General features: G+C 41.7%; 3 protein-coding genes across 3 annotated transcripts; 1 reads left to right on the forward strand and 2 right to left on the reverse strand.

Annotated features, from left to right (window-relative positions):
• Window positions 1-1859: 1859 nt before the first annotated feature.
• Window positions 1860-6412, forward strand: LOC147486281 (uncharacterized). Its single transcript, XM_086570755.1, has 8 exons — window positions 1860-2325; window positions 2399-2489; window positions 2738-2883; window positions 3162-3405; window positions 3816-3920; window positions 4009-4191; window positions 4329-4530; window positions 5630-6412. Exons 1-8 carry the CDS (start codon window positions 1961-1963, stop codon window positions 6124-6126), a joined length of 1833 nt encoding a protein of 610 aa, XP_086426881.1. The 5' UTR covers window positions 1860-1960; the 3' UTR covers window positions 6127-6412.
• A 4394-nt stretch (window positions 6413-10806) lies between these two features.
• LOC147486282 (uncharacterized) lies at window positions 10807-11241 on the reverse strand. Its single transcript, XM_086573700.1, has one exon. It carries the CDS (start codon window positions 11239-11241, stop codon window positions 10807-10809), a length of 435 nt encoding a protein of 144 aa, XP_086429826.1.
• Window positions 11242-21459: 10218 nt separating this feature from the next.
• LOC147486283 (transcription factor DIVARICATA-like) lies at window positions 21460-23670 on the reverse strand. The gene is made up of 2 exons (XM_086571360.1): window positions 22565-23670; window positions 21460-22204 (listed from the first exon to the last, which is right to left on the reverse strand). The coding sequence occupies exons 1-2, from the start codon at window positions 22948-22950 to the stop codon at window positions 21706-21708; spliced, it is 885 nt and encodes a 294-aa protein (XP_086427486.1). The 5' UTR covers window positions 22951-23670; the 3' UTR covers window positions 21460-21705.
• Between the last annotated feature and the right edge of the window lie 2202 nt (window positions 23671-25872).

Consider the following 25872-nt stretch of genomic DNA (forward strand, 5'->3'; position numbering starts at 1 on the left):
GACCATTCATGTCAACCCAATCCTTGAAGACCAGGCACATGTCATCCACCACTAAATATACTCCCTGTCGTATTAAACCAACTAAATATTTGTTTGTCATTTCTACTATTCTTATATCAGAGAAAAACAGTGTAACTTACCTAACGAGTATTGCTTCATTATATTTGATGTGACATTATATAGATCAATATATATGCACCATTTGACCAACTTTCTCTCCAAGAGTCATTATGTTCATGAGATCCCTAATTACGTAAGGGACAACAAAGCGACATAGGAGGAGTAATCCAATTAAAGGGATCAAAATTCTTGCCACCTTTTTCACCCCGAGAGGAAACACAGCAAAATATGTGCACTATATCAATTATCAAGGCTATGTGAAAGCTTCAAAAAAACCTTTGCAAAACACACATAAAGCTAACGGGTACTAAATCATGTCTTCAACTTAAAGCAAGAGCACAAAAAACACTATTGATATGTAACCTCAAAATTTTAGTACTCATGATCCTTGATACTTTCAAAAGTTACCTTACTAAACAGATGAAGAACAATTTCTAGGAAATCTATAGAATTAATTACAAAATTCGATTTTTACAACTAAATACCCAAAAAATTTAGACTCTAAATTTTGCAGAGAAAAATTTCTTCTAGTTCAATAATAAGAACCTACTTACAAGAAAAGGGAGACCTTACATCTATTCTGTAAAATTTGAGAAATTAATTAATTAACCAAAACAAGAACTTGCATAAAAAGATAACCTTGCAACTTTATCCATAGGAGAGAGAGGTGGAGCATCATTGTTTGAAATAATGAACTGGATCGAGAATAAATTGGGGAGAGATATAGTGGAAATTGGACAAAAAAAACCCTTAGTGACGATTTTCTAGAAGTTGGATGAGGGACTTTTCGCGAGACATCTTTTGCCCCTTTTTTTCGATTTTTTATTTACCCTTATTTGTTTTGTTTTCTTAGTGAGTGGTTTGGGCCAGGCCGCTTTTATCCATACGAGAGAGAGGTGGAGCATCATTGTTTGAAATAATGAACTGGATCGAGAATAAATTGGGGAGAGATATAGTGGAAATTGGACATAAAAAACCCTTAGTGACGATTTTCTAGAAGTTGGATGAGGGACTTTTCGCGAGACATCTTTTGCCCATTTTTTTTCGATTTTTTATTTACCCTTATTTGTTTTGTTTTCTTAGTGAGTGGTTTGGGCCATGCCACTTTTATCCACGGTAGGTGTAATGTTTCGATACATAAACCACTCTTTTCGAAACGGTTTGGGAATTCGAATATCAAAACACAAATTAGGGGCCATATTGGTAGTATCGTGGTATATGACATATCAAATACCACGGCAAACAGTGTTATTTGAACATACCTAAATTAGAAAAGTAAAGTGTACCGTGATAAATGACTATTAGCCACTGTTATTAGAAAAACAGTGATTTATGCCGTTTGACCGACCGTGGTAAATGACTTCAGTGATTGAGCTCTATCACTACGCTTCCTATGAGAGTGCACCATCCTTGATCTTTAATGATTGTAGATGAACGAAAACTAAAGCATGAGGTCATCTGCAAGAGTACAAGTGTTTCAGTGATGCAACCTATATATGTATAGTACGTTGTATTTTATATAGCATATAAGAACGCCACAAAGTTTTCGTGTAGATAAATCATCAATGAAAATGGGAATTGGGAATTACTCATTTTGTGACCTTGAGGAAAAAAATTGTTACTATTTAAAATGACCAAAAAACTTGATCCCACACTCTTGGAAACGAGTATAAAAGTAATAAAACAACCCCAAAACATCACATCATCGACACAACTTAATGACGTGCGGGTGTTTTGTGGGAAATTATTTCCCCACTCCTTCCTATTTAAACAAACTCGATGTCCAAATTCCAAACCCGAGTTTCCCGTACGACACTTGAAAACATTGAGAGTGAGAAAAATGAGTAGAAATTACATGATTTACAAAAACCCAAACGAGGCAATTGAAGCAAGAGTAAAAGATCTGCTATCTCGCATGACACTGATAGAAAAGCTAGCCCAGATGACTCAAATCGAAAAAACAGTCGCCACGTCATATGCCCTTACCGAACTCTCAATAGGAAGTATACTTAGTGGGGGTGGAAGTGGGCCATTTCAACGGGCCGCACCGTCTGATTGGGCCGACATGATTGATGCTTTCCAGAAGTCGGCCTTGAAATCTCGGCTTGGAATTCCGATTATATATGGGACGGATGCGGTGCATGGTCATAATAATGTTTATGGTGCCACTATTTTTCCTCATAACGTTGGCCTCGGTGCCACCAGGTAAGTGTCAGAGTCTGTTTACTTGCTTTATATTGATGAATAATAATGTGTAACAATTTATTTGATTTTACAGAGATGTTGATTTAGTTCAAAGAATTGGGACTGCTACTGCTCTTGAAGTGCGTGCAACTGGTGTACATTACACTTTTGCACCTTGTGTTGCTGTAAGTTGTTATTAACAATAAACTCTCTTGTTTACATGTTTTACTATTGTTAGTGGATAGTGGATAGGATGATATAATACAGGAAATAGAAACTTATTCACTGATGTTCAAAGGAATGTTTTATGCATTGTATCGAATTCTATGCGTCTTAGAGAAGTGGATTTTCAACAGTTATGTGTTTTTTTTATTGTACTTCTTATATGTTAACAATGTTGTTTAGCATCATGGGACAATGGATTTTGTAACAGGTCTGTAGAGATCCAAGATGGGGAAGATGCTACGAGAGTTTCAGCGAGGACACTGAAATTGTGAGGAAGATGACTTCCGTTATTTCCGGATTGCAGGGATTGCCTCCACCAGGACACCCTAACGGCTACCCTTATGTTGCTGGAAGGTAAAGAAGATGACAATAGCCATTCTTTTTTACTTTAATCACGTTGTTTCTTTTACTCTTTTTAAAATATAACAAAGTCCTCCAAATAAAGAATATTTGGAAAATGAGACATTATATGGATGTGAATTTGTTCCAGGTCTAAACGACCTTCCAGAGATATTTAGGAACTTATGTTGTTTCTAATTCTTGCTTCCTTCAGTTACTGTATACTATTTTAGTCCAATTACTTATGTTGTTCCTTTGAATACTGATACATTGAATTGTTTGTTTAAGTGTAGAACTAGTGTTGTTGCCTGTGCGAAGCATTTTGTTGGTGATGGGGGTACTTACAGAGGGATTAATGAAGGGAATGCTGTATTACCATTTGATGATTTCGACAAAATTCATATGGCACCTTATGTGGACTGTCTATCTCAAGGAATTTCAACTGTTATGGCATCTTACTCTAGCTGGAATGGGAGCAAGTTGCATTCTGATTATTTTCTCCTAACTCAGATTTTAAAAGATAAGCTTGGTTTCAAGGTAAGAGAACATGTTCTTGGATAAAAAACTGTGTAAGCCCCTTAGCCAATTTGTTCTCAGGAAGACATGTCTATTGAGCATATAAGTACATGATCCATTGCATTTCATATTGGTGTTTAAATAATCATTTTTGTGATGTGTAAGGTCAATTGGAAAAGAATAACTTTGTGGATTATATGATTAGGACTTGGTCTTTGGCTGGATACCCATGATTGTTTACCCCGTGTGACTCTGATAGTACTCTTATTTTATTGTGGTCCTGTAGTCTCTTGCTTAGGGGTTATTACATTTTTTTTTTTCGCTTTCCAGTATCGTGATTCATGATTAAGAATTGCCACATCTTGTTTATTCTGTGGTATTTCGGAATATCTTATGCATGGGAAGTAACTAAACGAAGAATTCTGCTGCAGGGTATTGTAATATCTGACTGGGAAGGTCTTGACCGTCTCTGTCGTCCTCATGGATCAGACTACCGTTACTGCATTTCAAGTTCAATTAAAGCTGGAGTGGACATGGTAGAAATTGATCGAAGATTATTAAAATCCTGATATATAGGTTATTCTGAATTGCTTACAACTCCACCCTACCTTAAGAATTTTTCAGGTGATGGTACCTTTCAGATATGAAAAATTCCTGGAGGACTCTATACATTTGGTGGAATCAGGGGATATACCCATGGCCAGGATCGATGATGCTGTAGAACGCATCCTCAGAGTCAAATTTGTTGCGGGTCTATTTGAACACCCATTGACTGATAGAACCTTTCTAGATGTAGTTGGTTGCAAGGTAATATTAACACAGATTCGCTACCTAGTTAGTCAATGTTATTTGTTGTAACTTTTAGCCCGCGAAATAATCTTGTGCCTTGTTCACACTTAAATTTTGTTTGTTTTTTTTCGGGTACTCTTCTTATTTTTCTTTAGAGTCACAGAGAATTGGCACGTGAAGCTGTTCGTAAATCCTTGGTCTTGTTAAAAAATGGAAAGGATTCAAAGAAGCCGTTTCTTCCTTTACATAGAAATGCTAGTAGAATTCTTGTTGCTGGAAGACATGCAAATGATATTGGGTACCAGTGCGGAGGATGGACGATAACATGGCATGGTAGCGGTGGCAACATTACAAGGGGTATGTGTTTCTTTTACTTATGTTGTTTTTAAATTTTATTTATTTTTTGTTGGATTTAGCTCATGATATTAGCATAAGCATATTCGAATGAAAATACAATTAAGTCAGTCACCGTATCAATGGGTGGGGAAATGAAAAGAACAATATATTTTCTTGAAAGATTAAATCTCTTCTTCTTTATTAAAAGATGTGATTAAATAGTTGCACGTAGGCTCAATTTTAGGCTTCACGCTAAGCTGCTCTCTTGGTTCTTTTCAGTTAATGATCAAATGTTGTTTTACAAAATTCTTTTTCTCTTTGTAAGTCTCACTCTCTCCTTCATTCTTTATATACACTTGGCTCTTTATGTACACTTGACCCATCTAGCATTCTAACCAAGTTTCTTCTTTGTGTCAAACATAAGTTGCTTCATAGGATTTTTAACAGTTTCTTGACATGATTTACAAAATTGTTCAGATATTTAACTTCACTTGTGTTTTATATTGATAAGATAAGGCTTGTGGCATCATCATGTTTTCCTTTTTATGCTGGGAATTGGTTTAGTTGATAATCCAGTGGAAATGTGCTTGTTTATTTGCTAATGAGGATTCATGTTTCTCCCACCTGAAATTCTTTTGATTTTGAAGTTGCAAATTTACCCTAAGCACCTGCCTGATTATCAATCTCACCTTCTGTTTTCATCAACTTTCTTCTTATTTTGTAGGTTCTAGTTCTTGTAGTTTTGGTCTCCTAGCTGTCTTTCCATAGAATTAATATTTGTCAAAAAACTCTTCACTAGATCTCTGAAATGACACCTACTTTGATGTTCTTTTGGCGCATGTATTAAAATTGATATGAATTATCCGTCTAATTGTATTTAACAACATGGATCCCTATTTCCTGTGCAACTCTTTGTAGCCTTACACTTTGGGCATCTTCACATATTTCCCTGAAAGTATTTTCCCAATTAAAACTTTCTCATGACACGTTCCATCCGATAATGTTGACTTATCAATTCATATCTGCCGAAAATGTGCAGTCTCCTTCTCATACACTTACTGTTGTATTAGAAAAATATAGCTTGACCTTCATAATCTTATGTAGATAATTTATGTGTTAGGCACAACCGTCTTGGATGCTGTCAAAGCAACAGTAGGAGATAAGACAGAAGTTATCTATGAGCAATATCCAACGCAGAACTCATTTACAAATAAAGATTTTTCCTTTGCAATTGTTGTTGTTGGGGAAGTTGCATATGCAGAATCCTTGGGTGACGATTCTGAGCTTAAAATTCCATTTAATGACACTGAATTGGTAAAATCAGTTGCTGAAAAAGTTCCAACACTGGTGATTCTGATATCTGGTAGACCCTTGGTTTTGGCCCCAGAGGTACTAGAAAAGATAGATGCCTTAGTTGCTGCTTGGTTGCCAGGAACTGAAGGAAAAGGAATAACTGATGTCGTGTTTGGAGATTATGATTTCGAGGGCTTGCTCCCAGTGACATGGTTCAAAAGGGTGGATCAATTGCCTATGAATGCTGGGGATCAATCTTATGACCCTCTATTTCCGCTGGGATTTGGGCTGAGGTTTAATTCAGGGAGCCAGCAAACCGAGTAGTTGTGACTATCCAGGGTGGCAGAACATTAGACGCTATCCAAGGAAGAAAAAAAGTGAAAAATGTAATGGATCTTGATAAGCTTGTTCTACCTAGCTCTAGCTCTTGCTCTTGCTCTGGTTCATCCCCTTGTTGTATTCAGTATTTTTCTTACAATCATGTATCATATCAGATCAGTTGTTGCTTATCAGAATGTAAAATTCGATGTATATGGTAACTTGAACGAAAAGAAAAGTGCTGGACAGTTGGAAAAGCCTTTAATCAAATGATGCACACCTTATATGCAAATTACAAAGGTTGAAAAGGGGATTTATGTTATTATTAATTCTTCATGTCTTCAGGGAGTCTGGAAGCAAGACACTGATGGAACACAGTATACACCACAGTTGTATGAATTGCTGCACATCATTATCTAACCATTTCAGATAATCATAGTAAACTAAGAATCTTTAATTGCCGCTGCGAAAATATACACACAAATTATGTACAAGTTATTGTTTATACCCAGATATGGTTTTGTAGTGACTTGTGCAGTACTATTCACTCGGCCATTCTCAACTTCAGAGGGTCTTAAAGTCCAAGGATGCTCTCAGATGACAAGGGGAGAAGTTGGATTCTGGGTGCAAAATAATGGCCTGGCCACACCCGAAAGAATCATGTTTAGATCGTATCTGTATGATCAGATTTTACAACCTTTGAAATCCCTCTGTAACCTCTGATCTTACAGCCTCTTTTCTTCTCTCTCTCTCTCAGTTTTTCTTTTTCCTCTTCTTCTTCTCTCTCTCTCTCTATCTTATACTCCCTAACCGCTAACCGCTTCCTGATTCCACGATCTCCACCTCGCCAGTTCATAACCGCTAACCGTCCACTACTGCCCCAAGTACCGCGGCCTATATCCTGTACTCTCACTCTCTGGTTTCTTAAGTTACCTCGGTCTTTGAGACATGTCATCCCCATGGTCATGAATTTGGTAGATACAAATGCCCCCTCTCGGCCCCCCGAACCTCGTGAAGAACTTCGTTTGGGGGTCCGAGATATTCTCAAATTTATCGATCCGCGGCCCCTACTTCTTTTGCTTAATGATATCAGCGTGTGCTTTCTCTCAACGGGCACGTGCTATCTCTCAACGGACACGTGCTTGCTCTGTTCTCTCACGCAGCGTGCTTAGCATGCCCGCATCGCGTCATGATTACCCTGCGGAACCCGACACCTCGTTCTTCGATATCCACGCATTAAGCCATCCTCCACGGACCATTTCTCTTGGCCTTTGGATATTACTCCCCGGAAAATTACTTGGTTACCCCTGATGCCTCGAATCCCGCTCAAACCCTCAAACCCTTCATCTTTCCCATTATTTTTCCATCTTTCATTCTCTAACCTCAGCACCTCTCTCTCTTCTTCCTCTTCCTCTGCTCTACTTGTTCCGCTCTTCTTGTTAGCATCTTCCTCCAACGGTTCTCTTATCGGTTACTGTCTCTGTCATTTGTGCTTTCTCTTCCTTGCTTGCAGCTGCATTGAAGGTCAGGTTTGCTCTCCTTCCTCTTCCCTCTTTTCCATTCTTGGTTTTATTTAGTTCGATCCGTTCATCTCTTTTTCCCGCCCATTTAGGTGGGATATCTTTATCTTGATCGAATTTTGGAAATCCCCGCTTCTTTGCCTCGCCCACTCTCGAATATCATATGCGCCCGGAGTCCTCGAACTCCTCGTCGTCCGATCGATCGATCGGAGACCCCACCCTCTAGATCTAGTAACACCATCGGCCGGATCGGACTCTCCTCTCCCTCCGCGGCGACAAGCCCGCCGCTATCCCTTCTACCTCGGGGAGATCGTTTAAGCTTCCCCACCCCCTCACACTACCATGAGACCCAACCTAGACGCAGTCAAAGCCGCTTATGGCATCCCGGATGATGTCTTTGTTAGAGCATGTGTCGGGCATAACTCATTTCCCCATCTTGTAGAACAGCGGCGGGGGCACGGTCGTTACCGTTGGGCAAATAGTAGCGGCTTAAGGTTCCCCCGTCTTTGCTTGACATAGAAGTATGCAATCACTTCAACATTCCGCCATGTCAAGGCATTGGCAATTTTGGCGTGTCATATGCGCTGCCAACTTTTACAACAAAACCAACTCTCCCCGGATCAAACTCCAGCGATGTCATTGCCCATTACTTCATCAAAAGAGTACCAAGTTTGGCGGTGTAGGCTATCAATCCTTTTGTAGTTAGATCCACGAAAGAAATCTTTCATTCTTCACATCACCACCACCTCGATAAAGTGTGGCACCATTACCCTTTGTATGTGTCAGGGAACTTTTGTCGGTGGACATCCCTTCCGAGGTTTCTCTAAGGCACTTACACTTTTCGGGGCGGTAAGTGTATCCGGCGATTGGTGTGTCCTTGTATTCATTCTTATCCGTCTTTGACCTTGCCGCTAACTTTCTTTGTCCGCGGGTTGGAGGCCCGATTCTCATTCACAACTTTACAGCGGTGTCTACTCCGCAATCTTCGAAACTCCAGCGATCCGGGAAGCGACCGGTCGCGGCCTTCTAGGCATTGATCACGAAAAAGCCACTCCGGCTCCTTCTCGACCCAACCTCAAAGACTTGGCCCGTATCAAGGCCCTTTCTATCGTCGCCTCCACCTAAAGAGATTGCCCAAACCTTCTCCCCAAGACTAAGAAGAGGCTACACCAAAAGATCTCTCATTCACAAGCCGAGGCCCTTAGAGCCGCCGCGCGGACCAAGAAACCCTCTACATTTTGCTCCGGACCAATCCACCCCAGCAGGTGTCCCCGGCTCATATTCTTCCCTTGCTGATTGGGAGGACGATTTTGTAGTCTCCGACTCCCCTCCGCCCACCCAGAACATGGATGTCAACAAACTCAAATTGTGGGACAGCGACCCTGAAGATGAGCAGACCGACTCGGCACCGCAGGGGCCACCCGCCAAGAGGTGTAGAACTGCGGGAAACACCTCCACTCCTGCTGCCCCATCCGCCCCAGTAGCTGCGCCCCCACGGCCGTTGGTCCCATCGCGCCGTCATGGTAAGGATCCCGTGCCCGTTGGGCCTGAAATCTGGCATCCCGAGTTCAAGGCCAGGGATCGCCCCGTCACCACTAGAGACTCCGCTTTAGACAATGCCGCGGTGGCTGCCTCTCTGTTCTTCTCATCCCATCTTCCACGAGATCAAGCCTACGGTGACTTCGGGAGCGTTCGGCCACCGCTACGCCATCTCTTTGGGTGGGAGAAGGTGAGTCTCATCTTGATTCTCTTGCCTTGCATCACTACTTTGTGTCACCTCTAACTCCCTCTCGTGTTCGGTGAGCACGGATATAGGCTCGTCATCCGGGGATTGACTAACACCTTGGACACCACGGAGGCGGTGAAGCGGGGAGATCCATGGGCGGGGGCGGTGGAAGGCAAAATATGCCAAGCTGGAGAAAGAACGCGATGACTCTCGTATCGCGGCCCTCAAGGCACACAACGACAATAAGGTCACAGAAGGGGCTCTCCGTCAGCAAATAGCGGACCTTCAGGCTAAACTGACTAGTGAGAAGGCAGCAATGGAGGCCGCCGCGCAAACCACCCTTGACCAATCCCTGGCAGCTGCCTCTGACCGCTTCCGCACTCTAGCAGAAAAGAAAATCGCTAGAGAGCGGCGCGCCGGATGGCCCGAGCTTACACGCTTTGGGAGACTTCTTCCCTCGCCGCCTCCTGCCCTTGACCAAGCCGCCGATCCAGCTGCTACCTCCCCTCCGCTGTCTGACAAGGAGCCCGGCACTGTCCCGGTGGCCACTGATGAGGTAGTGAACATATCCGAAGGCTCACCCCAGAAAGAGATGCCCGAGGACACCTCTACTCCCGCACCCGCCGAGGAGCAGTGATCGGAGTTCAACTCTTTGTTTTATATCTCAATATCTTTTGTAATATACTTGTTCTTTACTTGGTGTTCTGGATATTATGCGTGCCCCGTATTTCTGGGTGTTCCCAGCGGGCTCAAACCTTTGCCAATCTCGATGTATTCCAGATATTTTTGGGGAAAATGTTTTTCCAAGTTGCTCAACTATATTATGCTTAGCTGTCTGTGACAATTTGTTTTTGGGGCCGCACAGTCCGCCCAAAATTTGTTTCTGGACCACCGCATCAGCGGATGGCTTCCCATCTCACTGTCTCTGGCAGCTGTGTGGCTATTTGGGGGCAGCTTAGTTTGCCCCCAGTTGGTTTCGGACCTCGTCGTCCGCGAAGGGGCTCTCGTCCCCTCCGTTATCTCTCTCTCGGCCGTGAGGCTCTTTGGGAAGCGGCTTTCGGTTTGCCCCGGTTGGTTTCGGACCTCATCGTCCACGAAGGGCTCGTCCCCTCCGTTATCTCTCTCAGCCGTGAGGCTCTTTGGGGGCGGCTTCGGTTTGCCCCGGTTGTTTTGGACCTCATCGTCCACGAAGGGCTCGTCCCCCCATTTGTCTCTGGCCGTGAGGCTGTTGGGGCGGCTTCGGTGCCCCCGATTGGTTTGAGTGTTCACGGCCATTACACCGCCAAATTCTTTGGTCTCGATTGCACCTGATTCGATGACAGCATGGGCGACACATAACATCATCATACACTTAAATGAGAATCTCTGTTGATTCCAGAGCTTGTCTTTAATTAAAATAAAACTGTACAAAGCATCACTCATAAAATTTCTTCAACATTCTTATGTTCCAAGGTCTCGCGATGATGTCCTCCCCGCCGTGAGTCGTAACCGATAGGTCCGGCCCCTTCCTTCACCGACCACGGTGTATGGCCCCTCCCAGTTGGGCCCCAACTTTCCGTCCTTCTCTTTTCTGGTGGCTGGGGTTACTCTTCTCAGAACGCGGTCCCCCAACTGGAACTGCCGTGGCTTCACCCTCTTGTCATATTGCCTCTGCAATCTCCTGTGGTACTCTTCCAACTTGATGCGCGCCATATCCCTCCTTTCCTCTGTAAGGTTCAGGTCCGCAGCTAAAATAACTTCATTGACTCCTCCCTCTACGGCTCTGGTTCTCGTTGTCGCCTCCACCATCTCTACGGGAATCACCGCCTCCACTCCATAGGCCATGGCAAATGGCGACTCTTGAGTGGAAGTTCGTGGTGTTGTTGATGCGCCCATAGCTTTGATTCAACTTCGTCGCCGCCCCCTTTCGATCTTCTAACTTCTTCTTCAAATTATCCATTATTGTCTTGTTAGAGGATTACGCCACGACCATTCCCCTACGGATTGTAAGGAGTGAGAATCCTTGCTTCACCTTGAATGCTTGGAGGTGGCGTACTTTGCCCCGATGAATTGAGTACCGTTGTCTGCGATTATGGTATGCGGCAGCCCAAATCGGCAAATTATATTTTCCCACAGAAATTTCTTGACTTGCTCCTCCTTAACCTGCTGCAGTGCCACACCCTCAACCCATTTGGTGAAATAATCCGTCGCGGCCAACACGAACCTTCGTTTGCCACTGGCCAGGGAGCGGTCCAACGATATCGGCGCCCACATCATGGCGAAAGGCCAAGGGCTGAATACCTTATGCAAAGACTCAGCAGGAGCATGTATCAGCGGTGAGAATCTTTGGCATTTCTCACACCTCTTTGCATACTCCGTTGCGTCCCGCTTCATGTGCGGCCAAAAATACCCTTGAGATAATAATCGATGTGCCGTCGTCCTACCGGCAGAATGACTCCCACAATCCCCCTCATGAATCTCACTCAAGACCTCTTCTGCCTGTTTAAGCCCAATGCATTTCAATAACGGTCCGCTGACATTGCGTCTGTATAAGTCACCTTCTATCAGAGTGTATCTTTGAGACACCTGTTCCATTCTTTTTCTCTCCCGTTTGTCCTCGATCTCTGACCCCGCAAGGAAACTCTTTATGGGTTCCCTCCACCCTGTCTCATTCTCGGTGACTCCCAAAACTGTTTCACCCTCTGACGTACTTGGTTTGTTCAGCACCCTAATTTCGACGGCTCGGCCCTCAGTTCCCGGTAGCACCGCCGCAACATATGCTAATGCATCGGCGTGTCGGTTCTCACCGCGGCCCAGGTGGGCGAACTTGATCTGAGTAAACTTGTTAGCCTTTCTCTGTAATACCTCTAAATATTTTGCCATCACGGGGCAGAACGCAAACTCTCCGTTCATTTGACATATTACCAAATTGGAATCTGAATACACCGTTAATTCATTCACCCCGAGATCAGCGGCCATTTCCAACCCTGCTATCACCGCCTCATACTCTGATTCATTGTTCGAAGCTGCGAACCCCAACTTCATCGATAATTCTAATCGGTTGTTCTCCGGTGTAACCAACACCACCCCGATCCCGCTTCCGGTGTCGGTCGCGGATCCATCTGCAAAGACCCTCCACCCGTTTCTCATATCCCGAGGGTCGAATGGGTCATGACTAGGATCGCCTCTCGTTCCATAACCATTTCCTCTCCCCATGTAGGGTCCTCGGGGAATTCGCGGGGAATTACGCCATAGCACAATGCCTTCTCTGGCTGTGTCGACTGGTACTCTATGTCGTATGAACTCAGCACTACCGCCCACTTCAACATTCTTCCTGACTTTTCCGCTTTCAGGGCCTGTTTGAGTGGTAAATTTGTCACCACCACTACCGAGTGAGCATCGAAGTACGGTTTTAGTTTCAAAGCTGAGAAAACCAACGCCAGAGCGAATTTCTCGATCCTGCTATATCTGGTTTCTGCATCTAACATGGTTTTGCTCTGAAAATACACCGGCCTCTCTACCTTGTCCACCACCCTTATCAACACGGAGCTGATTGCGTACTCCGACACCCCCAAGTATAGATACAGTTTTTCTCCTTGCCCTGGTCGCGACAAGATAGGGGCTCTTCCCAAATAAACCTTTAACTCCTGGAAAGCTTTTTCACACGCCTCGGTCCATTGGAAGTCCGTTGTTTTCCGCAAGAGCAGGTACAGAGGTCTGCACTTGTCCGAGGATTTTGAAATGAATCTGTTGAGAGCCGCGATTCTTCACGCCAACCTCACGGACCTCTTTCACATCCGGGGTGATTGCATCTCTACCAAAGCCGATGACCGGTCCGGATTTGCTTCTATTCAGCGGTATGTGACGATGTAACCCAAGAACTTTCGGCGTCACCCCAAAGGTGCATTTGTCGAGGGGTTCAACATCGGCTTGTATGTCCGTAATATTGCAAAGCGTCTCCTTCAATCCCTCGGATGTTCCTCCTCGGTCATACTCTTTTCCCACCATGTCATCTATGTAGATTTCCATTCCCCCGATCTTGCTCTCAAACATCTTCTCACCTATCCTCACGAAGGTAGCCCGGCGTTCTTCAAGCCGAAAGGCATTGAGATTATAACGATAAACTCCCCTCTACTATAAACGCGGTTTTGTCTTGGTCCGACTCATACATGAACACGATTGTATCCATAGATCGTCCATGAAAAGAAGAACTTAAACTCCGCGATCCGATCCACCAACTTCGTCTATCAGCGGCATTGGGTAACAATCTTTTGGACATTGTAAATTGACATCCGTGAAGTCGACACACATTCTTACTTTCCCATTCTTTTTGGAACCGCAACAATGTTGGAGAGCCATTCCGTGAATTTGCATTCGCGAATAATCCCCCGCTTTCAACCTATGTATCTCCTCCCGTATCCCCTGCAGCATCTTTGCGGCTTTAAGCCTCTCATTTTTTGCGGATGGGCTTGGCCCTTCTCTCATATGCAACTTTGTGACAAGCAAATTCTGGATCCGGTCCACCCGGATCCTCCCGGACCATCGCGAACACATCGTTGTTCTCAATCAACAAAGGCGGTCAACTTTGCTTTCCAACTCTCCGATAAATCGGCCCCAATAGACACCGGTTTCTCCTCCTCTCCGGTACTTACGTTCCTTTGTCTCCACCTCATCCATTGTCTTCGCCCCGCCGGCAACTCGGGACCGTTACGCGATCTGCGTGATTGCTTCGCCTACCGTGTCCGCCCTCTTTCCAGCCCCCTTATGCCGCATGCATTGCGGATCAACTCTCGAACCACCACCGGTGTATTCTTTGAGCAGCGGCTTGGTCTCCTCTTATCTCGTACATTTCTCCTCCTTTAGTCGGGAAGCGGATCACTTGATAGTAGGTGGATGGAATTGCCTTCATCTCGTGAATCCATCTCCTTCCCAAGATGGCATTGAATTGCGATGTGGAGTCCACAACCATGAAGCGGGTGAACACCGTTACGGACCAGCGATTCTTGGTAGCTCCGGTTCCCTATGGGTTCGGTCATGCTACCGTTGAATCCAAACAGATTGGTCGGGGAGGCTTCAATTGTTTCTTCTCAATATTCATTTCCTCCATAGCACCGCTAAACAACAAATCAACCGAGCTTCCGCAATCTATTAACACCCTCTTCACCATGTAATTACCCATCGCAATTATTTATCACCGGTAGCGATCCTCGTGGGGAGAGATTACCGCTTCGGATCCTTTGGTGAGAATTCTATCCTACCATCCCCCCTCCGTGGCCCTCGCACCGGCGGTCGCGGAATGCTTTCGAGACCTCATTTATCTGGCTGTAAGTTTGGGCGTCCTCGACTTTGTCGGTGAGCATTCCTTCCTCTTTGTTTCCCCTAATGAAGATGACATTGATGGTTCCTAGGATCCTCGCTACGGCTGGCGCTTCTTTGACCGGATCGCCTCCCGATGAACTCTCTCTCAAAGAACCCCCTTTTCTATCATTCTCTCTACCAGCCACGCGCAAAGCGAAACACTCATTGGTTACGTGGTTTGGATCCGGTGGTATTACTTGGCGAAAGCGGCTTCTCTTCCGGTTCTCTAGGCGTGCTTCTCGGACCTTCAAAATACTGCATCCCTTTGATTAGCGGCAATATCTCCTCTAAAGTTTTGTTCAAAGGAGTTGTCGCTATATCGCGGTATGGTTTTCTCTCGCGAGTGTCTCTCCTCGCTATGTCTCGACCTCTCTCAGCTTTGTGTGTCTCTTCCCTGTAAGATCCCCCTTCACGGGCCGCAGCCTTTCCTCTGTCTTTCCGGTCGTTCTGTCCTACACTATGCACTGATTTCTCCGTCTTCCTAGGCTCCTTAGCAGTTCTCTGCAGTATATCCTCATATCGTATGTATTTCTCGACCTTTGGATACAGTGCATGTAACGTCGTGACTTCGATTTTGGACACAGATTCATGGACTCTAGTACCCTGCTTCAACCCATGCTGGAATGCTATTACTGCGGTGTGCTCATCCAAATTCTCGACCCTCAACGTCTCCTCCTTGAACCTACACAAAAATTCCCTCAGCGTCTCGGCGGATTTCTGTTTGACATTGAAGAGGTCCGCGATATCCACTATTCTTCGTTTCTGATGAATGAAATGGTCCACGAATGCCTGCTCCAAATCCTCGAACTTCTTTATACTGCGCGACGTCAATCGGTAATACCAATCCGAAGCTCCCCCTTTCAGACTAGCGGGAAACATCATGCAGCGGAGTCCGTCATACTTACTCTCTTGCCACAGCGGCATCTGCTGCCTAAAATGGTGTAAGTGGTCCGCAGGATCACCCTTCCCGTCATATCGCTCGAACCTCGGTTGCGTAAACCTCTTCGGTACCTCGGAATTCCAAACAGAATCCGCTAGCGGGTTCTGATTAAGTCCGGCTACTACCTTCCTCACCGCCCCTTGGCTTTCTTTTTTCCGCCCGTCCGACTTATTTCTCTATCCTTTTCAATCATCGCTGGATCACCTCGGCCGTGACCCTCCCTCCGGATCACCTCTTGGCCCCGAGGCTTCCTCGCTCTGTTCCCCCCATCTCGCTATTTCTCGGCTCTCTAGTCCCTCCCCTCTTTGTGTAGTTTCCCCTTTCTCTTCTAAGATCTTCATTCTCCTCCCTCAATCTCGCTACTTCTTCCGCAAAGTCCGGTTGCCTCTGCCGTCGCGTCTTGAACTTCCTCTGGTGTTTCTTCCAACTCCACACTCAGAGCCTCTCCCTCATCGATTCCCTCTCTCACTTTTTTTGGTCTCCCTCTCCCTTTCTTAGTCATCGTTGCCATCCTATAACCCTTTCTTCTTGTCTCTAAACCGTAGGTCACTTTCGTGTTTCCCCACCGGGCGGGCCAAATGTATGATCGATTTTACAACCTTTGAAATCCTCAGTAACCTCGATCTTGACCTCTTTTCTTCTCTCTCTCTCTCAGTTTTTCTTTTTCCTCTTCTTCTTCTCTCTCTCTCTCTCTCTTATACTCCCTAACCGCTAACCGCTTCCTGATTCCACGATCTCCACCTCGCCAGTTCATAACCGCTAACCGTCCACTACTGCCCCAAGTACCGCGGCCTATATCCTGTACTCTCACTCTCTGGTTTCTTAAGTTACCTCGGTCTTTGAGACATGTCATCCCCATGGTCATGAATTTGGTAGATACAGTATCCTCAATGTGTAACGCCAAAACCGAAAAATATTATATCTATATATCCGCGATATATTTCAGTTTTTTGCCCCTCCGATATAGAGATAGTAAGATATTTCGGATGGATATATTGATATAATTTCAAACCGATATATATATCGGGTTTTCCAATATATCGATATATATCGACTGATATATCTGATTTTGACTGCCGACTTTGTTGACTTTGACCGATGTTTGACTGATTTATTATTATTATTCCGATATTTATGATATATATCGCTATATATCGACGATATTTCCCGATATATTGACACAAAATTTTTTTGACCAATTAACAAAAAGGGATATATCGACATTTTCGATATATTTCATTTTTTGAAGGATCTGAAATATCGCCCGATTTCGAAATATTAGGCTTTGGTGTAACGACTTACGACCCGCCCCATCCTACCACATCGATACTGTCCCACTTACCTCCGACAATGTAGCTTCCCAGGAGGTCACCCATTCTTGGAGTGTAGCTTCCCAGGAGGTTACCCATCCTTGGACTACTCCTGCCCTAGCACGCTTAACTGTGGAGTTCTCACCAACCGTTGCCCATACCCAGGCGAGGTGTCTTTCCATTATCAAGAAATTGGTCCTAAGGCCCAATTTTGGGGAAAATGAAGTCTAGAGGACACGGTTTTTTATGAGTAACTCACAATGACAAATTTTGGGAAAAAGTAACTCACGAACCCATTATTTTAAAATTAGTAACCCTCAAGGACAAAATAAGTTGGCCCCGTCTTTTTATATTTTTTAAAATGTCAGGTATACCCTTCTGTGAAAATAACCCTCAAGGACAAATTATCTAGATTTAAAATAAATATTTTCCAATTTTACCCTTTCTGTCATTTTACTGTGAACAATGAGTATTTATACCTTCTGCTGGTGTATGAACAATGATTGTTCATATCTAAATAGGTGAATGTACCTTATACAATATATTGATTCAATGTTCATCGACTATGAACATTCAATGTTCATACCCAAGGACTATGAACATCGAATGTTCATATCCAATCAATGTTCATACCCAAGGACTATGAACATTGAATGTTCATATCACTATGAACATGAACAATTGAATGTTCATACCCAATCAATATTCATACCCAAGGACTATGAACATTCAATGTTCATACCCAAGGACTATAAACATTGAATGTTCATGTACATACCTAAAGGACTATGAACATTAAATGTTCATACCCAATCAATGTTCATACTAAATACACCGGGTCGTTTCATCTGGGCCGAGACGTTAATTATTTTGCGTCAGGGGTATACTTGACATTTCATCTACCCGATCCATTTTTTATTTTGCATCAAGGGTATACTTGACCTTTCATCTATCCGGTCCTTATGAGTTACAAAAATAAAAAGGTGTCCTTGAGTGTTACTTTTTCGGCATTTTTGTCCTTGAGAGTCACTTCCTGTTCCATCATACCACTCCTCGGCCCACGCCTAGGGGTATCACACAATGCATACAGTGGTTTCATCATGCTTGTGTGGTCTTTATCTTGCGGACTAAATGGAAAAATATTTTGGGAGTATTCTTTTTTTATGACAGTGACGACAAAGATTGCTTTTGGTAAAAAAAATCATTAGTGCATTAATCCAATTAGCAAGTTGTAACAATATATTAATGATTATATTAAATTTTAATGGATCTTCACTTTTTTGTTTCTAGATATTCTTTTTGTGTTGTTATATAAGAAGGGATAGGAGGGTTCTAGGAACATATAATACAAAAACACGTAAACAAACTCATGATTGTTACAGCATTTCTAAGTTTTAGATTTGACTACATTTTTTTTGTACATATAATCTTCTAACTACTTTAAATATTGTCACAAAAAATTATTAAAATCCAAAATTTGTAACCCCATCGTCGAATGTAGTCAACAAATTAAGAAATTTGGCTAATTGTGGACAATTCATTTTCACATTTTTTGATAATATATTTGAATAGTTTAGATTTTTTTATTATTATTTTGATTATTTATGACAATTGTTAGAATAGTTAAGAGATGTATCTACAAAAAAAATTAACCTAATTTAAAACTTATAAATACCCTAACGATTTTGAGTTTGTTTAGGTGTTTTTATAACTTATGTCCCTAAAACCCATATAAGAGCATTTCCAATGCAAGTCACTCATATTCACCTCCACGTATGCTCAATTTTCCCTCTTTTCCATCGTTTTGGTGAAAAGCAAGGTGAAGTTGCCCAATGCAAAAGTGACTATTATTCTCGGACGGAATGTTTGATTATGTCTGAATGTAAAAATCGAAAAAGCGCATTCCGTCAAAAAAAAACTGAAAAAATTTAAAAACACACACGAGACGGAATAATACATCCCGTCCGAAGTTTCCAACTCAAATATTATCTCAGTCGCAAGTTTCACTTTCGTTTTGACTTAGTGAATAAGTCAATCTCATAGTCACCTTTCCATTGGGCAAGAGTTTTTAGCATTTGGAGGTGAAAATTCTCCATTCTCCCTCATATTGACTTACATTGGAAATGCTATAAGAAAAACATTACTGATAACAAGAAACTCAGATCTCGTCGGCCACTCAATAACCTCACTAACAAGGTATGCTCAAATCTCTTCGGCCACTCAATAAGCCCACAAACCTCCAAACTCAGAACCCACATGTGCTATTTCATTCCTTGTGGACATGCTGATGCGTGGTACAATGACAGATTGACAGCAATTTGAAGAGAAAAGAATCAGAACATCGTTAAAGAAAGAAAGGAAAAAACAACGTGACTACTAAGTGTAAAGCTGTGTGACTATGTATGTGGTCTTAATCACTCAAGGGGTAGGTCGAAATTTTAGAATAAAGGAGTCAAAGTGCTTTCTGTGCAACTTGAAAAAAAGCTCCTCTTTACAAAGAGGAAGTGGGTAAGTTTGTCATTTATGTGACAAAAGTTGATGGGAATGATTAATTTGCTTGAGTTGCCTTGAATTCTTTTGTTAATGGCGGGACCTTAAACTATATATGCAAGTGAGATAGGTGAGCACCATACTTTTGGTGACAGTTGCAGCAACAACACTGGTGCATATAGCAACCATTAACTACAAAGTAAAGAATGAAAAATAACTGATAACAGATTTTCAAATGCACAATGAGAATGAAGAACTGCTCGTTTAATTGCAATTAAGTTGGGAAGATTTAAAAATTACAGTCTGGTCTCTGGTGAAGTTATTGTTTGAGGTCAAAATGTGGAGATTGGGAGTGAACTAGTTGGACAGTGAACAAGAATGTCACTTCATATACAGCATATCCATAGTTTAGCAAATGTATTCTCATAACTGGCCGGAGTGGACCAATAGAAAAAGTGGTGTTGTGTGGACCCCCCCTCCTTTCCTAAGAATTTCAGGCATATTGCACAAATGGATTACACTCTTAAGTTTCCTAGAATTAGATTTTACAAACCATGATGATATACAGTGAAAAGTAGAAGTTGGTTTTTGATGATACATCATGCATAAATACTGTTTATTGTACACTGTACTTTACGGAATGGCGACTTATCATTATATAATTGCCTGAATCAACCTTCTTTCTTAGATAAAGAAATAGCTAGTTAGACATAACTCTTGATTAGGAACAAGATTCTTCGGTGCTTCCCGTTTTTGTGGAGATAATACAACTGGTGTTGTAAGATAATAGATATGTAATCTTCCTTGATTAAGGAAAAGTAAGTCTTTGTTGAACTTAACAAAAAGGTAGATCCCCTGTTGAGGTTCAAAGAATGCAAGTACGTGCTTTTGGATTAGTCGGTTGGTAATCTAATCACAAAACAATCATGCCAATTGAAAACGCGATTTTGTACTACGTATTAGTGTCGTACAACATGGATGACTAGATCCGCAAAAGAGAAAAATCTTAGATAAGGCAAATGCCATATAGAAGTAAAAGATTAAAAAGTGATCTACGCTACAATTGTAATCTGACATGGATTTTGATATTCATAGTTAATTCCTTAGAGCATCAGTGTAGGATCTTCCATCACTGTTTGCTCTCATAAGGAAGAAAAGGTGCAAAGAGGGAGGAAAAAGGAGAGACTACTGAAGCATGAGATGCTTAAGACGGTGGAACATACACTCAGCAGCGACTAGGTTTAGAGTTAGTTCAGTCAAGTAGGCCACATTGGAGGTATAAATCTTGGATTGCATAAAAGGTTTTGAGAAAAGTAAGCTATCAGATACCACTGTGGAATGCGAGAATGCTATGTGACTAAGCCAATATGTACTGAGAATCCAATGACATGGCTTTCAGCAGATTCGACTGGTTGCTCTTTAGTCTAATGGATGCTCTTTTAAGTGTGCTAATTGTATCCACGTGTCAAACCACTAACTCAATATATAAGGTAGTGTCACATCCAAAATTGCCACCGACCTACATAACAAAATCATTAGCATCTAATTACTTGGCATTTGGCTTATTTCCGTGGCTAAGAAATGTCAAAGTCCTGAATCTGGGAAGGTTTTTGAGTCGGGTTGGATCGTTAGTAAATAGTTTCAAGTTTAAACAGCACATCTACAGATATTTAGGATAGGTGGTGAGGAACAGTGACAGTAATTTGAAAAGGCGGCTAGATAAGTGATAGAGTTCATAGTTTCTAATTTTCTATGAAGATTAGTGTAAAGTTCACAATGGTTCAGAGCTAACAACATTAATATTTTGGAAAATACGCTTTACAGGACTTTATCTTCCAACAAATAGTGTCAACGAATTCCACCTAAAACATACATAGATTTCAGCTGATGCTTCAAAACCAGTTGCCGACATTGGCCTCGCACCTGTTAGCTAAACTGCATTTCTAAATGCTAACCAGTCTTTCAGTTGATTAAATATATCGTCAACTGATAAGACAATTATTATCTAGTCAACCCTTTCAAAACCATTTCTATATATTCATCTGAATATGTCCTTACAGTTCTAATTGCATATCATCATACAAGGACTCAAGGAGAACGCTCAGAATGGTCTCCTTTAACAACAAAGACCGGTAATTGATATGTGAAGCTCAACATTGCCTCTCTGCTTCTAAAGATCACTATCCTTTGAAAACACCCAACAAACTTGAACAGGGTGAGGATTGCACATTACATCCTTTGAAAACTCAGCTGACTGTGAACTCAACCATGAGGGAAACATTGTGAGGATTGCATCTGAAACATTGAACCATGTCCTCCTATATGAGCCCCATGAATAATTCCTCTATGAAGATCTTGACCTTCCATTTTCACCCCATATGAACTAAGCCCAAATGGAGGCGGCACAAACATGTTTCCATTTGTTGAATTAAAGACCATACTTGCTCCATCATGAGGCTGATTCCAATGGAATAGTCCTTTGGTTGTGCCACATAAATCAGACTGTTGTTGAAGCATTGCGGTTTGATCCATAGAAGGTGATGTACTATTGTCTGGTGAAGGAGGCCTAGTATCTGTAAGATTGACTGTCGTGATATCATGAATGCTGGATCTTCGCTTGTCTTTACCTCCCGAAAGCTGCCTGATAAAATACTTTTGAGCATGACTAGCAACCTGTGTCGGCGTTCTAGTGATCACAAAGTTCCTGGAGATATTTCTCCAGTCTCCTTTCCCATACTTTTTAAGACCTAACAAGAACAACCTGCATTTATAATTATCGAAAATTTATGTCACCAACTACAAGAAGAAAAATGAAACCTATCTATTGAGGCGACCCTAATTACCAAAAATTACTGTAATCATCAACAAAAAAATCTTGAAACACCGTACATTACAGAGGTGAATAAGTGATCATAGTATTTATCAACAAAATTAAGCTTCCACAACAAATCATTTACTCTTAAACATTGTGGTCATGTTGATTAATAAATTCACTATTGAGATAATAGAAATTGTGATCAGTCTTTATGTTTTAATCTCAAATATCAGCATCAGTCTACTATCACCAAATAGTAAACTGATTAAAGCTCAAAACAGATAACATTATAACAAGGAAACTCACTTGTGCTCTTCCTCAGTCCATGGAACCCCTTTCTTCCTCTCTTGATCAGAAGGCCTAGCTGAAGAACCTCTCTTCCCACACGAATCATACGATTGTCCAAACGTTCGATTATTCGCCCAGTCCAATGTGAAAGAAGATGTAGTATACCCAGGAATAGGAATCAATCCAGCTTCAATATCACTCACATCGTTTAACAATTCATCGTATTGGTTCCTCACATCGTCCACACTCTTCCCTGGGATCATTGCTGCTACCTTTTGCCATCTATCTGGAGTTTCCTTGTCATATATCGCAAGCGCATTCTCAAACAACTTATTCTCTTCATGTGTCCATTTTGTTGAACAATAAGATTGAGGTGTAAGAATTTCCATCCCCCACTTCATCATTTCAAACTTATATATCTATTATAAGGTCTATAAAAAAATTCTACTAAATTTCCACAAACTGGTTCATCTTATAAACTAACAAGTTCAAGCAAAATGCATTAAATGAAGAAGCATTTGAAGAGAATCAGAATAGCTTTTCATACAAGCATGAGTCTGAAGAATCTAAAAAAGACACGCTTTACCAAATTCGAAGAAAATCAGTAAAAATAACAGATCTTGCTGCAGAGAACACTGACTATGAGATCTAAAACAGTAAAAGAAACAACCCCAAACCTATATTTTGAACAATAGAACAGAGTGGGTATGAAACTTTGAACAAACTTGAGCTTATAGAAAAAAGTTTGAAACTTTTCTAGTACTGAAACTTCCCAACTCTTTAAACACAACAACTCAACACAGAAAACAAACCCAAAGTGTAAAAAGAAGCTCAGAAAGCTAAAACAAGAGGAACACAAGAATCTAAAGAATCTACAGAGAGTAGAAAAAGAAAAGATCTCTTCTTCTTTCTTCCCTTTTTCCTTGAGTGTAGTGCAACAAAGGAAAAGCTGAAGAAATGAATCCAAGAAAGAGATGCCACCTCCTTTGTGTAAAGAGAGAGAGAGAGAGAGAGGAGGGGAGGGGTTAAAAGGTTGGGTTGTGATTGGGTGAAATGGTGTTTGTGGGCACTGCAAGTTTTTGCAACTAATGAAAAAGTTCCATGTCTCTCTCCTAATAAAATATGTCACTTTCAGCCATTTTTTTTTTCTTTGTACTGTGCAGTAATTTAGTACTGGACACTGAACATTGTTCTCTCAGGTAATGGAACAGCCAACCAGAAAAATAATTGGAAGTAAATTGTTTAAGTTATTCTTTTGTTAATTACTAAGATATTTCTATTTTTCTTACTTAATTAATTATCTTTAGGAAAAGTGCTAATAAAGGTGACAGGCACCTTCCTTTTAGCAAACGCCAAATACTCATCTTCGAGTTGGATTATAATGTTGTGCACAAATTAACTAGCTCCAAGATGATCTAGAATTCTGTAAAGAATTCGATGCAACAATACATGGCAGTGATTTTCAATGGTATTACAACTACGGGTGCCCAAATTTGGATAATTATAAACTGGCAGCTTGACTTACCGAGCCTGAACATATTGTTAAGACATAATCGAGTTACCTCTGCATGAAATTTTCCTTCGCAATTACTTAAAGCAGTGATATTGTTTGCTAGAGTAAAATTTGGCATATGGTAATTCAAGTAATCAAGTCCATTTTATTTGTTGGGTGTGTGGACATCAATAGTTTATTTATGTAAATTAGCATTGATGTCTTTTCTTAAAAAACCCCACACCTTGATCAAGAACAAGGTGGCTAAATGAGAACAATATTGATGCTAATGAAATGTGTAGACCTAACAAATGGTATTAGAGTCCGGTCCCGGGTTAGTTGGACTAAATGCCCCAGCCCTACAAGGTGAGGAGTTGATGGAGTGGTTGTTGCATGCGAACTCAAAGCGTAAAATTTGATAAGGGTTTAACTGTGATGGCGTCTCTTGTGCAACTCAGGCACATGTGTGATTCAAGTGGAATTTGTGTGTTGGCATGTAATTCATTCCATGTCATTCAAAGAGGGAGATTGTTAGGGTGTGTGGACCAACATCAATAGTTTCATGTACATCGCCAAGAGATGAATTAGTCACTAAGTACAAAAGTGTGGATCTCTATAAACTAGTACTGAGACATTTTCTGAAAAAACCTCGCACCTGATCAAGTTCAAAATGGTTAAGTGAGGACAATATCAATGCTAGTGAAATCTATAGACCTAATATTATTCACTCAACAATTTACAAGTTGAATTGAATATTTGAATCACATATCTAAACACTTTTTTTTCAAAGTCCACACTCTAGTTTTCGAAGTTCCTTTTTTATTTTATTTTTATGCAACCGAATGGGCGAAAGTGCGAAACTCTTCTTTGGGACCTTTACTTCACCTACAAGCTTTGAAGTTATTTCGGTTCGTTTTGATATGAGTTTTACTTCTCTTTTCTTCATTTAGGTAACTCTTAAAGAGAAGCAATCTATCCAAGAAGAATAACTACCATATTCTAGAAGAAATCCTGCCAGGACGTGTTAACCATTTTTGTAGGCCGAAATGCCACCACCAGACCCCGAGAGGTATAATTGACCATGAAATCGAGTGGCGACTGTAGGAAAAGTGAGTGTAAAGCCTATGACCTCAACTCCATAGGACTCAAGGCGACGGGCTAAACGTACCCATTGACGCTACTGCTCATTAGTATTATTATACGCAGTAGGACACCTATTGAAGGACCATCGCCCATAACTTGAAATCAAACAAATATGAATGGTTCAAAAAGAGAATGACATATCATCGAGAAAATAAATGGGGAATGACCGACACCATGACCGACTCAAAAACATCTTTGGATTCAAGCCATCAGACTAAAATCAAGAAAAACAGGTGGAGGGATGAGATTGGTAAAGAATCAGACATGCAACTATAGTGGTGTGGGACCAATTGTACATTAAACTAGTACAGAGTAATTAGAAGATTTTAAAAAGGTCCCTCTCTTGCCAACCAACCAACCATTGCTTTCAATCATTTTCTTGTTTTTAGTTTTAGTATAATTTTTATTGAAAATTTATATTTGTCCGACCAATTATTTGATATATATGGTTCATGAGATTTTGAGTTTTCTCTCAACCATTGGTTACAACCAGGCGGTCCCCTTCCAACGTGACCGATAGTTGCAACGTCTGGGGTTCCTCACCGTAAATTGCATGGAATTAGTTCCACACTGAGCACTTCCATGCATACTCAAAGAGAAAATTTGTTTTTGCCTTTGCTGGACTATGTGCAATTGTGCAGCTCACAAAATTTTCCCTTTCCTATTTTAGTAAGAATAATGGCCAAGAAAA

Source organism: Coptis chinensis, chromosome 7 (genome assembly GCF_015680905.1).
Source record: "Coptis chinensis isolate HL-2020 chromosome 7, ASM1568090v1, whole genome shotgun sequence".
Lineage (NCBI taxonomy): Eukaryota > Viridiplantae > Streptophyta > Magnoliopsida > Ranunculales > Ranunculaceae > Coptis > Coptis chinensis.